Source organism: Panthera leo, chromosome B4, assembly GCF_018350215.1.
Source record: "Panthera leo isolate Ple1 chromosome B4, P.leo_Ple1_pat1.1, whole genome shotgun sequence".
Lineage (NCBI taxonomy): Eukaryota > Metazoa > Chordata > Mammalia > Carnivora > Felidae > Panthera > Panthera leo.
Window position 1 is genome coordinate 15,494,906 of NC_056685.1, and position 15,980 is coordinate 15,510,885.

At 42.5% G+C, this 15,980-nt stretch overlaps 1 protein-coding gene across 2 annotated transcripts in view; it reads right to left on the minus strand.

Annotated features, from left to right (window-relative positions):
• CUBN (cubilin) overlaps positions 1 to 15,980 on the minus strand; it is a 273,247-nt gene that overhangs the window by 157,683 nt on the left and 99,584 nt on the right. For both annotated transcript variants that reach the window (XM_042945004.1, XM_042945005.1), the window contains one exon: positions 12,652 to 12,802. In XM_042945004.1, coding sequence (XP_042800938.1) covers positions 12,652 to 12,802 — 151 coding nt within the window. The remainder of the gene's footprint in view (positions 1 to 12,651; positions 12,803 to 15,980) is intronic.

Here is a 15,980-nt window from a genome sequence, read left to right on the forward strand (position 1 = left end):
AGAATCCATCTGATTTTAAGGATATGATCTGATCTTAAGGATGTGCATATTAATTTTCTGGGGGATTTTGTGGGTTAGCCCAAGATCGGGCAATCACAGGTGAAACCAGACAAGAAGATCAGGTAACAGAGAGACCAAGGAATGTGAGGTTCTCCTGAGAATAAAGGAAGAAGAAAGAAGACAAAGCATGGTGACTCCAAGAGAAGAGAACGTTGTCAAAAGCTGCAGAAGCTCATGTACGAGGGTGAATAGTGTCCCCCAGACATCACATCTACCTGGACCTGTGAACGTGACCTTATTTGGATGCAGCATCTTTGCAGATGTTACTAAGATGAGGGTCACACTGGATTAGCGTGGGGCTGAAAGCCAGTATAATTGGTGTCCTCAGAGGAAGACGGAAATCTAGACACAGACCCAGAGAAGGAAGAAGGCTAGATGGAGACAGAGATTGGAGTTATGCATCTAGAAGCTAAGGAAAGCCAAGGGTTGCCGGCAACCAGCAGAAGCTAGAAGTGGTAAAGAAGGATCCTTCCCGAGAGCCTTTGGAGGAACAGCCCTCCTGACATGTGCAGTTTGGACTTCTAGCTTTCAGAAGTCTGAAAATAACTTCCTGTTGTTTGAAGCCACCCCGTTTGTGGTATTTTGTTACATCAGCCTTAGGGAAGCTAATCTACCCCCATTGTTTTCCTGATAGACAGGGCGGCCAGACCCAAAGACAGACGCAAAATGACAGCCGTTCCGAGTGTAACATCTGAAGGAGCATGGGTTGGTAAGCTCTCCCTGCTCCTTCTTGTATCAATTACTTCCCCTTTATCACACTGAGGTTTAGATAATGGTTGCTTAAGGATAAGGTTAGAGGATAGCAAAGGTTTGTTTCAGCCTGTTTGGGCTGCTATAACAAAATGTCACAGACCGAATAGCTTATACACATCAGGAATTCATTTCTTACAGTTCTGGAAGCTGGAGGTCTGAGATCAGGGTACCCTCATGGTAGGGTGAGGACCTTCTTCTGGGTCACAGACATCACATGGCAGCGGGAACTCTTAGGACTAATCCCAGACCCCTCATGAGCTGATCACCTGCCAAATGCCCCACCTCCTAATACTATCACCTTAGGTAGTAGGGTTCAACACATGCATTTTGAGAGGACACACTCATTCAGACTCAGGAAAGTCTACGGTTGAAGAAGCTACAGACAGACTTAGGGCTCAGTATCACATTAGGAGAAAAGCAAAGCCAAGAACTAAGGATAATGATTTTTAGCACCAAGAAATCAGTAAAGGTTTAAAAAGTTTCCTCTTCCATAAGGACCTCATCCCAACTCCATACTCTGACATAATCATTTGTCTGACTAATTTCCATACAGCAGGGATCTGTTTTCAATGGTAGGGACAAAAAAGAGAGAGAAAGAATAAAATCATACCACGAAGTTAATGACCTGGAAAACAGATGCGAGGAGCTCAAACTCGAGTCTGTCCATGGTTATAAAATGACTTCTAAATGACAATATAAGATGTCACAGAAATATTCAAAATTAAGATTATCGTAGCCCTCTGACTCTCTGAGCTATCCGGAGGCTGAATATTGAAGTATTTTGCCTTAGTACCCCACTAAAGAGAAATGAACCCAATGGAGCCACATTTGGGGACTTTTCACATAGTATAAATTTTCATTTCCTGTACATGAAAGGATAAAAATCTTTCATTTTGACCCAGAGAAGTATAGCCAATCTCGTCATCTTTTCATTTTGATTAATATGCCTTTTTTTCTTCCTAATCTACTCATTCCAGCCAAATTAAACAATGGTTTCTCAGTAGCAATTCTTTGCTTACAATTCAGGAGAAGTCAATCACTCAGTCCTTTTCTCTTATACGTTTTAAATTATTGAAGATTTCTGAACAAAACGTCTAAAAATAGTGTAAAATATCTTCCAAGGAAATGAAATGAGACCAAGGCGACTGGACTAATTTCCCCCAAAAAATACCTAAGTAGTCCTGCCTAAGGCTACTAATAGCTCTTTTATGAAATCCCCCACATAAGCAAAGACTGAGGGAATGTGTTCTCTTGATGTGATTTTCCAAGGTCAACACTCATACTTCTATTTAAAAGTATTCATTCTAATCCTGCTTTCTTTTGGTGTAATTGTTTTGGCCCTCAGTATCCTTATAAGGAAAAGCTCAGGAGCCTCCCCTCCACCCCCCAGGGCTCCGCATCACCCTCACCACCATTTCTTTCTCCCTCTTTCCTCAACCCTGAACGTTTCCTGCACAGTGAGGGTGCTCCGTATGGACACATGGGCAGATGTGGGAGGGAGCACCATGCCAGTGGTGGTCATGTCCTCCAACCATCCATGCTCTGTGGATCGTTTTCTGTAATTATACCAAGGGGTGCAGTCCGCTCGCAGGGCAAATGCTGATTCAGGCATCCAGCCTGGCCAGGAAGTTTCTCTGGAGGAGGGCAGAACTTTCTCGGGGCTGGGCTCCTACATTAACCAAATCAGGGGATCCACTCTGTCCCCCATTGCTGACCTCCAGTCAAACCAAGCTATTTGAGAGGCAGCCATTCTTTTACTCTTCACCTTAATAAAACTCCTCTTGTAAACTAGTTTGGGCAGCTAAACCATAGTGACAGATGAGATGATCTCTGTGGTTGATCCCAGCTCAGAAGCATATGATTCCATCAACCATATGTAGCAACTCCAAAACAAGAGCACTTTCTAAATGAGTAACAAAGCAGATATTGTGTTGAAGGACAAATAACATCAGCTATTTTGAACTAGTCATTTGCTAAGTAATATGCTTCCCCCCATTATTGCTCTTTGAACCTGAAGAAAAAAAGGAATTGTGGGGCGCCTGGGTGGCTTGGTCGGTTGAGTGTCCGACTTCGGCTCAGGTCATGATTTCACACTCCGTGAGTTCGAGCCCCGCGTCAGGCTCTGTGCTGACAGCTCAGAGCCTGGAGCCTGTTTCAGATTCTGTGTCTCCCTCTCTCTGTGACCCTCACCCATTCATGCTCTGTCTCTCTCTGCCTCAAAAATAAATATAAAAACGTTTAAAAAAAAATTTAAAAAAAAAAAAAAAAAAAAAAAAAAAGGAATTGTGTAGTCTAGTAGAGAGGCCTTGGAACCAGAATATTATTCACTGGGAAAGAGTGTATATGTTCATTTTAAAACATTCATTATCCTCAGTGGGAATTTAGTTGCAAAATTACCTGCTATAAACACTGGCCATTTCTGCATTGCAATATAGCTTAATCTTTTCTGCAATGAAAAGTTGTGGGGAAAACTTTCTTACTAAATAGGCAGCATGAAGCTGTTTATTCATTTTTTTTTAAGTTTATTTATTTATTTTGAGAGACAGAGAGAAGTAGAAAGGGGCAGATAGAGACTCCCAAGCAGGCTCTGCGTTGTCAGCATGAGAGCCTGACATGGGGCTTGAACTCACGATCCTTGAGATCACAACCTGAGACAAAAAAAGGGCTGGCTGCTTAACCAGCTGAGCCACCCAGACATCCCAGAGTGCAGCTACTTAAAACATAGGAGCTTTGGAGTTCTACACCACACACTGTTTTTGTGTTCTAATTCCATCACTTACTGGAATTGTGAGTTTGGGCAATTTGTTTAACTTCTCTAAGACTCCTTCCTCGGTTTTCTTATCCATAATGTGGGGATGATGGCACTTACAGAAGAGAATTATTAGACAAAACATGAGATAATATTAAAAGCACTAATCACAGGGCTCAACGCATGGTAAATATTTCTTAAAATGATAGCATCAACATTTTCCAAACAACATCAACATTTTTAAAATAATTACTTGGTCCAGCAATAATAAATGAGATGTCAATTGAATTAATGGACCAAGCACTTAAATCACATTTTCGTTTATTCTTTATATGGCAGTGTGGTTTATTTTTATCATAACGTCTTAAATTTAAGATTACATTACATTTAAGTGTAAAATCTATATATTATTGAGCTTGTGAGGAGTCTGTAGGTATAACTGGGAGAAAAAAATCATGGACAAAATATATTAATGTCATGACTTACATAGAGAATATAAAATTTTATTAAATCTTCTAGAACGTAGTTACTATCCTACACCAGAGATCCCTTCTTTTTCATGTGAATTAATGCCACTGAAGGCTGGCACTGGTTTCTCTGAGTACACAGTGGCATACAAATAAAATAAGCCTTTGGATAAATATCACAGATAAATATGGCAATATTTAAGTAAATGCTCAAAAAGAGAAACCTCTGGGGACAAAAATTAATGCTCTACACCGAACACTGTGCTTGTTCTGTGTTGGTTTAGTCATTTTTGGTTGCCACAAAATTTGAAACTGTGAAAAAAAAAAAAGCGTGGTTTCTTTTTTTCATGTTGTATGAAAAAGTGTGGAATCCCCTGGAAAGTGTGTGCAATATCTATCAGGGATGTTGTTGCCAGGGAACAAGAACACAAATAGAAGATTCAAGAAAACCCTTCCTTTGGCCCAAATCTGAAGGACTATTATAAATTGTGCAATATGTGATTTGGGAAGGTCATGGCTGTATGGGGTTGTTTTTTTTTTGTTTTGTTTTATTTTGTTTTCTCTTTCTTTTTATAACTGATTCAAAGAGTAGCAATGGAAATAGAACTCAAAAGTTTTTCAAATAGTAGGGACATGGGAATTGGGATGCAAGGCTGCTAAAAGGCCCTCCCTGGTTGCAAGACTGAGAGCCAACGTGAAATGAAGGTCAACTGTGTGTATGTGTATCTTCTGTTGTCAAGGAGGCAAATAACGTCAGGATTTAGCTTTCCCACTCATTCTGAAATGTCTGCATATGTTTACTGCTGTCTCAGATTATGAGGACCTTGGTGGAAAAGTTCTCAAGCCAATGCAAAAACAGATGCATGGTTTTTTTTTAGCAAATTATTATCCCAATTTAACAAACGTGAGTTAATTTATAAACAGATTTTTTTAAATTAGCATCATCCATTAAGAGCTTCTTTGCAAAAAAGATATATGAGAATTTGCCATACATAAAAATAAGACAATGTATCCTAATGCAGAAATCTGTTCTTGGTTCTATACTAAGACTGTCCATTTGCTGTGGGTATCGCAAAGATAAAAGTTCAAAATACCAAATAGGCTGAACTAGCCAGGGGAAGCAGGATAGGATATAACACATATAAATGTAAAAGAAAGCCTAGTTAGTGTTTATGGAAATAAGTTTTAACTTAAACAGAACTAATGTTTCTTAAAAGCTTCTCTTTTACTTAAATTTCTACCCAAACCGGACAGGATTTATCTTATATCACACTAAAGAATAAGACAATCACAGAAGCCTATGTTTTTACCCATTTGTCTTTACCAAGAGATTGCTTACTGACTTACTGAATAAAAGGCACAGTCTTGATTGTCAATGAGGCTTACTTTAAAGGCAGACAGGGACGGGTGTTTCAAACCAGTTTCTCTCTACGACATTATATCTATCACCGCCCAACAGGAAGTAACACTATGAAAGCAATTCGTCACCGGCAGAGAGAAAGGCCTCTGTCTCACATTAGGACCAGACGGTGTGATTCACATCCCGGCCTTGTGAGCGTGCCTTGGATCTTTGCTGACCACAATTCATAAAATCACTTTCACTGCGATCATCATACCTCCAGACTATTGTGAATTCCTTCATCATGCAGAGGCAGGCTTGGGACAGGCCACAGGAAATAAAATCCAAGTTCTTGCAATGGTTCTTATCAACTGATATCTGACCACATCCCCTCATGCCACCCCCCACCGCTCCGTGTGGCTCAGTGTTTCCCAACTGTTTGTTCATTATTGCCCTTCTAGGGAACCTTCCTAGATATTTTTTCCCAGGTTCTCTGCCATGGAGTGTTAACATTACAGATATACTATATGTTATGTATGATACATATCTGAGCTTTATCCGTTAAGCACAAGATTTTTTTTCACTCTCCTAAGAACCAATTTTCACGCCTTTAGAGTTGACATTGAGAAGCTGTGCTCTAACTGAAATACTTGCCCATTACAAAACTTTGGTGCTATCCCAAGCCTCTCTGCTTCTACTTAGAAATGTCCTCCTCTCCCAGATATTTGTCTGACTGATCAATTCTTGCTCATTCTTGAAGAGTCAGTTTAAGGGGCAGAGCCTGAAGCCTGCTTTGGATTCTGTGTCTCCCTCTCTCTCTACCCCTCCCCTGTTCTCTCTCTCTCTCTCTCAAAAATAAATAAACACTAAAAGAAAAAAAAAGTCAGCTCAAGTACCAAAGCTGTCAGGAGAGACTCCCACACTCCCTCAGGCTATCGCCCATTTCCTCTGCTCCCACAGCATCATGGATTATGGATTTATTTCTACAGTTGGTTTATTTGTCTGTCTCCCCTACTAGATGACTAACTCCCTAAAGTCAAGGATGCTCTCTCCTTCTTCTCTGTTATGGCCTGAGCTGTCTCCCCTGAAATTCTTATACTGATGTCTTGACCCACAGTACCTAGAATATGACTGTATTTGGACATGAAGCCATTATAGAGGTGATTAAGTCAAAATGAGGTCTCCTAGGGGTGGGTCCTAATCCAGTCTGACTAACGGCTTTATGGGAAGAGGAAATGTGGATGCATGAAGAGACACCAGGATGTGTGCTCACAGAGAAAAGGCCATGAGAGGACATAGAGCAGGAAGACTGCAATCTGCAAGCAAGCAGAGAGGCCTCAGGGCCCAACACCTCGATTTTGGACTTCAGGCCTCCAGAACTATGAGAAGTAAGTTTCTGCTGTGTAAGCCCACCCGGTCTGTCATATGTGCTCATGGCCACTCAAGCAAACTAATACACTCTCTATATTCTCAACATCATGCGCTGAACCTGGTAGTGAAAACAATATATGCTGGTTGGTTGGTAGGTTGAATGAATTAAAAACACGATCTTGATAAATTCCTGCTTACAAAGGCTATGTGCAATCACTGTAACACGATGCACAATTGCAAACGGTCTGTTCTTTGGAAAGCAGGCCTGGATGGCCTCAGAAAGCCAGGTCTGGGGTGGCTCAGTCGGTTAAGCATCTGACTTTGGCTCAGGTCGTAATCTCATGGTTCATGAGTTTGAGCCCCACATCGGGCTCTGCACTGTCAGTACAGAGCCTGCTTGGGATTCCCTCTCTCTCTCCCCATCTCTCTCTCTGCCCCTCCCCTGCCCTCTCTCTCTCTCTCTCTCTCTCTCTCTCTCTCTTTCAAAATAAATCAATAAACTTTAAACAAAACAAGACAAAATAAAAAGCCAGGTTTACTCACCCTCGGACACGAAGAGGGATGACCCACCATAAGGCAAATGGATAATATGATCACAAAAGATAAAACAATTGTCCTCAAAGGATAAACCCCCCAGAAACCCCAGTACACATACTCTCAGTCACAAAAGGAATAAAAAATTACCAGTGAGAAGGGATTCCCCTGAAAGACCCAAAGTAAACAAAAACCATTGAAAAGACCATGTGAGGGAAAGAGAAGCGGAGGGAAGGTCAAAGAGAAACACTGCTGACCTCATGGAGGTGCTTTGCCAGGGCTCTAAAAATACATTCTTTTAAAGCCTTTTCATCCGGTGCCACACGGTCACAGGTACTCAAGGAGGCACTGGCTCATGTTCAAACCAAAGCAGCCGAGGAGGATTTTGATAAGGGTTTTTAAATGTTTCCCCCCAGCCGATTTCTGAAAACCCTCAAGCCTTGGGAAACCTCGTCAACAGCTACAAAGAAGGTAAAATGGAACCGGCCCCCGTTGGAGAGGCTGATGTCATCTATCTCCCCAAAGAAAAGGCCACACTTTGCTTTGTGAAAAACCAGGGTGACATCACCTCCCGATCACATGCCACTTAGCCCTTCCCCTGCTATTCCCAGCTGAGGGGTTCTCTCCTTTTGCAAATGTCATTTTTTTCACTCACAAAGCTCCTTGCCCTTGTCTGTGCACCGGAGTCCACTGCCGGTGAAAGAGGGCCCCCAGGAGGGACAGCCGAAGAGGCGTGGGCTGTGCACGGCTGGCCGGGAGGCCTCTATTCACACAGCTTGCAAGAGACCTTAGCAACCCAGATGGAGGCCCCGGAGGCCGAATGCAGCCCCTGGACAATGCTGTCAACACTGAATACCGGGAACCGTTTAGCCAGGCAGGGCAACTGTGGCCATTTCTTTCTTTCCAGAGTGGGATTCTCTTTGATGGTTCGCATAAAGGCGAGGCGGTGCGGTTTAATCTCCCATCTACAGAGCCGCTTTAAATTTGGACCCACGAATAAAGCCTGATTGTAGATCCGTGCTTTCAGAGCAAATAGGAGATCTGTGCAGTTGACAAAGAAGCACATTTTGGAAACAGGCTTATTTATTAATTGGCAAAATAAATGAAGTGTTGGGGGAAGGGGGGGGGGCAGAATTCTCCCTAAGTAGCAATGTTCGGGAAAGGATGCCAGTGTAGATTCTGAATTCTCAGTGAAGAGCTTTTGGGGGTTCTTACCGTACAGTTTGGAAAAGAGCTAGGGGGCGGGGCCCGAGAGCCTAACATGAGACATCTCGAAAGAAGAGAGGCTAGGGGTTTAGGGGCACTTCCTTCCAGCCAGGGAAGGAAAAGGAGCCTCAGGGCTAGTGTCAGGCCTGGTGGCCTGGGCCCCGGCCATGTGATCCTCACTCTGACACCGAGGTCGGGAGGGGCTGCGCAGAGAAGTGCTTCTTGAAATACATTCACATAGGCACGCGCACAAGCACACTCAACGGTACTTTGAGTGTGTTTTGAGACCAGTTTTTAAATGTGTTTTGGATTTTGCATCTGTTTCTTTTGCATTTATTTGTATTTGTATCTTAGCTTGTATCTCGAATCCCACAACACACCGTGTTGCTTCGGTGCTTCAAGGTCTCATCAGAACTCCTTTCTCTGAAATCTGAAGGACTTACATGAAAGAGAGGGTGTGGCCCCATACCAGCCTGAGCCTTTAACTGTGAGTGACCCAAATGCTGTGGCCATGGCTCAGGTCTCCGGCACTCCTCCCCTTGACCTTAAACCCCAGCCACCCCAAGCTTTGAGTCCCCCATACTGACCCTGCTTTCTCCCCCCCACAGGGACCTTCTTCTACTGGGAAACCTTTTCCTTCTCCTATTTGCCTGTGTAACCCCTGCTCCTTCTTAGATTTTAGTTCATAGGTCCTATTCTCACGCAGGACTTCTCTGACCTCCTGTCTAGATCAAATTCCCTTTTCTGTGCTCCCGTGGCTCTACAAAACCAGGAACCAGGCCTGCAGGTGGGAGTCACACACTGGCCCCAGCCCCATCACAGCACCTGGCCCAAAACAGCTCCTTAATATCTGTGGACTGAACATGCAGTCTGTGTGTTCACAGACACATAAATCTGTGAAACCAGATTTATGTCTTCAGTCTATCTCTGCTGGGTAAGAAGGGCGGGAGCCTCTCCCATCAAAGAACTCTTCTCTGACCCTCGTCTTTTCTGTTGGCCTCTCTCCTTAGGCTATCTCAAGCTAAAAGACCACATCAAAATGCAGAGTAGAAACTCTGTGTACATGCAGTGTTGTATAACTATAGTATATGATAGTTAATTTTGCACTGATCTAGACTACCAAGAATCCCTTTCCAGAAGGTTCTTCCCAGGGGCACCTGCGTGGCTCAGCTGGTTAAGCAGCCTGCTCTTGATTTTGATTCACATTGTGAGCTCATGGTTTGTGGGATCAGGCCCCATGTTGGGCTCTGAGTTGACAGCTCAGAGCCTGCTTGGAAATTTCTCTCTCTCTTCTCTCGCTCTGTCCCTCCCCTGCTAGCACTTCTCTCTCTCTCTCTCTCAAAATAAGTAAATAAGTAAACATTAAAAATAAAAAAAAGAAGGTTCTTGTGAAGTGTAATTTATATATAGTGGACAGCATAGAGTTAAAAAAAAAAAAAAAGTTCAGTTCTGGTCCCAGCCATCAAAATTTGGTTGTACAACTCTGATTCCAAGCTTAGCAAGTTTTCTGCAATTGGAAGAAAGTTGTGAAATAATAAACAGGAAGAGAGAATAGACAGAGAGTGTCTTTGACCTTTCCAAAGGAAGACAGATTCAAAATAGAGCTAGTAGAAAAAATTTTCCCAACAAAACCTCAAAGCTTTCAGCAGAGGATTCAACTGTGTCTAGCATGTTGGCTAGAAGAATCCAGTGATACAATAACCCAGTGTAGCCAATAACATCCTTGAAATCACACTTCTTAAGTGTGGCCTTGAGGTAGGATAGCTAGAACAGCCTGGAAGGGAGAGGAAGCAACCAACTGAGAAGAAAAATATAACCAGCATCAACAAAATCACTGCTCCTAAAACCCTCCACCCTAGATGCATTGCAGAATTCCTTAGGGAGGTGTTTTAAATTAACAATTGTCAGGGTCCCACCAAGGATTAACTGAATTCTATCTCTGAAGGCTGAAACCCAGGCATGGGTTCTCTTTACAATTCCCAGGCAATTCCAATGTGTATCTAGGGTTGAGGACCCTAGATAACCCTCCTGGTTACCATTTCCTCCTTTCCACCCTCTGTCTCACACGCAAGCTTTCTCCCCTTTGGATCTCGGAAGCACTAAGGTTCTTTCTCACAGAGGCCCTAGTTCATATCCTCCTGACATTGAGAGATTGGTGAGATTTTTCTGCTGTTAGTACAACAAGACCTTGAAGCACCTTACAAGCTTCCTCTAGTCTCTAGAGATGCTGTCTTCCTACCATTTTCTTTCTCCCGCCTTAACATCTGCTCTCGCCTTGTTCCTCAAAGTGGGGTCTACAGGGTGGCAACATCAGCACGACCTAAAAGCTTTTTCGAAACACCTCAGCCTCCTGTATCAGACTCTGCATTTTAACAAGACCTCCAGTGATTCACATGCACATGAAAGTCTGAGAAGCGCTGTCTGGAAAATATCCCCAGCCCTTGAAAATCTGGGTCATTTCTCAAGACGTTCCTGTTTCTTCTAGGTGTTTTCACACTGTTTTCTAGTTACCTTAGAATCACGCCATTTCTGAATCACAGAATACTAGAGATGGACGACAGTACACAGATAAATCAATCCAGTCCCTTCACTTAACGGATCAATAAATTGACCTTCCAAGGTTAAATCTACCCACTTGATGAAGAGAACAGTCCAGAAATCCCACAGGCTTAATTATCATAGCTCGTTCACTTTGGGAATTCATAATCTGTATTTCAAGCTATAAGGAGCATTGTGGATTACCACTGAATACTTTTAAATGCTGAAAGCCCCACGCTTGTATTTTTAACAGAAATAGACTCTGTCTCCAGTTCATATTAACAGAACACCTAACACTCAAGTCTACAATAAGGGTACTCACTTATGTACAACGCTATGATTCATATAATAAATGGCCTATGATTTTAACAACGCTCAACAGTCAACCACAATACACATTTATGTGTGCTCACCTTGGGCTCACCCCTGACTTTGACAGTCAGGCCACAGCTTACATATCTGCGTGTGAGTCCTGGTATAATATCGCAACTCTACCAGTGAGCCCCAAGCCCTTAGATGAGAACTGCTACTATAATAGTCACAAGGACTTATTTTGTTTTTTTAAATGTTTATTTATTTTTGAAAGAGAGAGAGAGAGAGAGAGACAGAGCGTGAGAGGGGAAGGGCATAGAGAGAGAGGGAGACACAGTATCCGAAGCAGGCTCCAGGCTCTGAGCTGTCAGCGCAGAGCCCAATGTGGGGCTCAAATCATGAATCATGAGATCGTGACCTGAGCCAAAGTCGGACACTTAACAGACTGAGCCACCCAGGTGTCCCGTACAAGGACTATACTTGTTAGGTGTGGATCACTCTGGGAGAGTGGATCTCAAACTTTAATCACCAGGGAGACTAGTTAAGGCACAGATTATTGGGCTTCCACAGGTCTGGGATGGGGCCCAAGAATTTGTATTTCTAACAAGTTCTGGGTGATGCTGATGCTGCTCTCAGGGGACCACATCTTGAGAATCGCCACTTTGGGGCCTACTCCCTTTAGACTGAGCCACAAGAGGTCAATCTACAAGTTTCAGGACCCTCGTTAAACACGAATTTTCATCCTCAAAGGAATAATTATCCCTACCTACTTTCTGAAGCACCAGTTCGTAGGTGGGTGGCCCTACTCTGTCTGGCAGGTAAAACACATGCCCTGGCTTAGTGCCAGTGAGTTCTCTACTCCTGCTCCCCTCTCAGCCCAAAGCATGCCCTTCCCCTTCTCTCTTGGATTGACTCATTCTTGCCCTTTGATCCCCACCCTTCCTTCTCTGCTAATGTCAGAATAAGCCTGGGACCTCCTTCCATTCCACTCCCCCTGGGAGACCCCAATGCCACCTTGCCATTTGCTTGCCACACCCACGGACAGGTCTTTCTCCCGCCAGAAACTTCACTCTGCTCCCCTCCTTTCTCTTGGGTGATTTATTGTTGCACTGACTTCAGCAGCTCTCCAAGTGCTGTCCTCTCTTAACCCTGCCGGGATTAACCCTCCAGTGTCTGAGGAAGGTTTCCAAGGCCTTGCACCAGATTGTGACCCAAGCCCCATTATTTGTGGTGGTATCGTTTCCAAAGTGAGAGCTGGGAAAGGAAGAATTCTTGGTCAAGTATCAAGCATCCAATACAACTAAGATCAGCCCAGGGCTTACCATGAATGAACCACTGCATCTGAAATCCTCTCTCATGGTGACCGACCCCATCGGTGTGGAACAGCACTTGAAGCCTGGAGCCCGTGGTACTCCCTGCAGGCGGTAGGTCAGCTCCACAGTAGCGCCCCATCCGCTGGGGGCCGTCGTAGAGCTGGAATCAAGGAGAAACTTCCCAGGGTGGGGAGCTTTACATGGTGTGTCACGGGGAAAAAGTAAAGTCTGTTCATGTAGCAAAAGCTGTTCCTTGGCTGAGCTTAAGGGTAAATCTGCTAAGGTGGTTTGAACACAGGAGGCTTAATATAAGAATTAACAAATTAAAAATAGGTGATTATATAGAGAGACTTTATGGGTGAGTCCTAAGCCCAATAAATCTGGAAATCCAAATATTAGTGTTTGGTTTTATGTCGGCCTAGCAAGTTCCCTCGAAAGTGTAATCCAGGTACAGAATAAGGAAATGGTGGGCCAGATGAGATGTGTTCACACGTTAATGACATATAAGAGATGCTCGTTGAACAGCAATCTTATAATTGAAAGATACATATATATAAATATATATATAAATACTAATTTATATAAATATATATAAATACTAACATAAGCATTTAGACAGCTTAGAGAGCTATGTAAAAAATGAATACAAAATTTAATTCCACTGAAGATAACCACTGTTAATATTTTGTTAAAACCAGAAGTTTCTCTTGTCAACATTTTTTTTTCATTGCTTGTGTATGTATACATATACCTATGTGTCCAGGTATATATGTGTGTGTACAAGCTTGGGCTATACATTTAAGTGTGTTCCTTATTTTTTTCTAAGCATGTCAGCAAATACTCTGTGTAAACATTTTTAACGGTGGCGTAAAATGCTTCTAATACTCTATTGTTGTTCATTTAAGGACATTTCCAATTTTTTGCCAATATGGATGTTTGTTTGATATTTTAAATGTCCCTCAGGAAAGATTCCTATAAGGGGAATGAATCAGAGAATATAATCTTTTATGGCTCTTGATCTATATTATTAAGTCTCTTACCAGAAAGTTTATACCAATGTATCCCCCACCAGCAATTTACTACAATGGGACTTTGGCAATTACAACTGCTATTCTTTTTTAAGTTTATCTTATTTATTTTGGAGAGAGAAAGAGCACACACACGTGCGTGCATGGGATATGGGTCAAAAGAGAGACGGAGAGAGAAAGAATCCCAAGTAGGCTCCATGCTGTCAGAGCAGAGCCCGATGCGGGCTCGATCCCGCAGACTGTGAGATCACGACCTGAACTGAAATCAAGAGTTGGATGCTGACCACCTGAGCCACCCAGGCACCCCGTGACTGCTATTATTTTTAGAGCTGATACCGATAGGGAAAATATGTTTGGTTTTGTAATTGGCTCAACTTATGTTACTTTGAGGTTGAAGGTTTTTCGTGCTTATTAGGCATTTATATTTCTTCTCTTGGAACTTTTCTGCTGTGGTTTTTGCTCACTTTCCCATTGAGGTATTTGTATATCCTGTCGTGTACCCTTTATCTGCCTCATTTATTCATTTCATCAGATATACACCTCTAAACTAAAAAATAAATAAACTTCTCTGCCATATCTCTTTCAATCAGGAAAGATCATGATAATCCAAAACAATTGGCTCCTCGTGACTCAGGCCATTATATTTTTCTTTTCCTCTACTAACGTCCACATTATTGTCTACTTTGTTCTGGTTACCCTTGGGATGAACTGTCCATGAAACAAAATTGAAAATACCTGATCATAAACTAACAGACTTCCTTGATCATTCTCCTGTAGAGGACACATATATAAGAGTATGTGTGAGTGCATGTGTTTGAACGAATATGTCTGTAGGTACACGTGTAATCTGGATTCAGTAAGTTCCAAATTGGCCAAATTATTTTCATTTACTGAAATGGTATGATATAGTTTGAAACATATTGATGAGAGCACGGAAAACTTTATCATCAAATTCTACAAAGCACCCTATGGAGCCTTCCCTAATCCCTAGGGATTCACTCACGAATTAGTTTTCCTTTGAAACCTCTCATCTTGTACTCGTGCTTCTTTGTAGAAATGGTTCCATTCCCCTCTGTTCTACTGCCAGCCATGTGGGCCTCATCTCCCCTACTGATTATGGGTTTCCTTAGAGCCCAGAGCACCTCTCCCAGTCTCCTCTGTCTAGTTCAGGGCTTTGTCGAGGGCACATTCCCAATACATCTTCAATGAACAAAAACAATGGAACAAACACGATGATTTCCCCCACAGCTGCATTTATTTCAGTGGGATTTAATCTGCCCTATTACTTGAATCCTACATAGTTAGGTACATATCAGGGTCTTAGAGTCCTAAATTTCAGCATGATTCTTTTAGGCAACAAAGGGTCTGGATCCTTTGTGGGCCTCTCTGTAGAAGGGCTGGTGGCAGGGATCAGGAAGGGCCTTGTTCAAGATCACAATAAATTACAGATTTCTAAATCTTGGCCTGTCTCATGGAGTTCTCAAAACTAGCTGGTCATCAGTCATACATGCCTGTGATATTTGGGGGAAGGTCAGCAGAGATTTAAAGAGAGACATTCAGAAGTCTGTTAGATAACTCACCCTTAGGTAATAAACCTAAGCATTTGAAGCAAACGAATAAAGATGAAATTTATTTTTCAGGCTTATTGCTTCAGTTTCCTTTGTCTTTTTTAAGGCCGCTGCTGCTTTGACTAGGTATATTAATTAACAAGTGTCTCCTTCATAGGCTAGTTGACAGAAGCCATAATGAGGGAGCAAAAAATGGGAGAAAGAATAAAGCAACACAAAAAGAGGAGGGAAAACCCAAAGCCCTTCGTTTCTGCTCTCAGATCCCTCCATCTAAGGCGGGAGGTACCAGTAGGGGAGGAGGGCCATGTTGCAATCTGTTTACTCCTAAGCTACTGCTTCACTGTAGGGTATTTATCCCAGCTTCAGAGGGTTTTTTTTTTTAATTTTTTTTTAATTTTTTATTAAATCCAGTGTACTGATTCCAATCCCAAACTAATTAATACAAAAATAAACATACTGTTCCCAGGCAGAGGTATAATAAGCAAGAAACACTCCACTATTTTCCAATCCAGAAGTCTCATTCTTAACTCTGGGTTGTAGTTCAGTGACCAAAGCTTTAATTATTTCATCTTTATGCCACAAAACACGAGGTAAGATTTCCCCACCACCGCAATCGCTCTCAGCTTGACGGGTCTTCTGAAATGGTAGGCAGTGACATTTTGAGGAAGTGAATTTTAGATTCGCTACAAGGCCGTAAGCATTACAGTAGTTTTGCCTCCCCAGCTCAGCAAGGTTAAGAAAG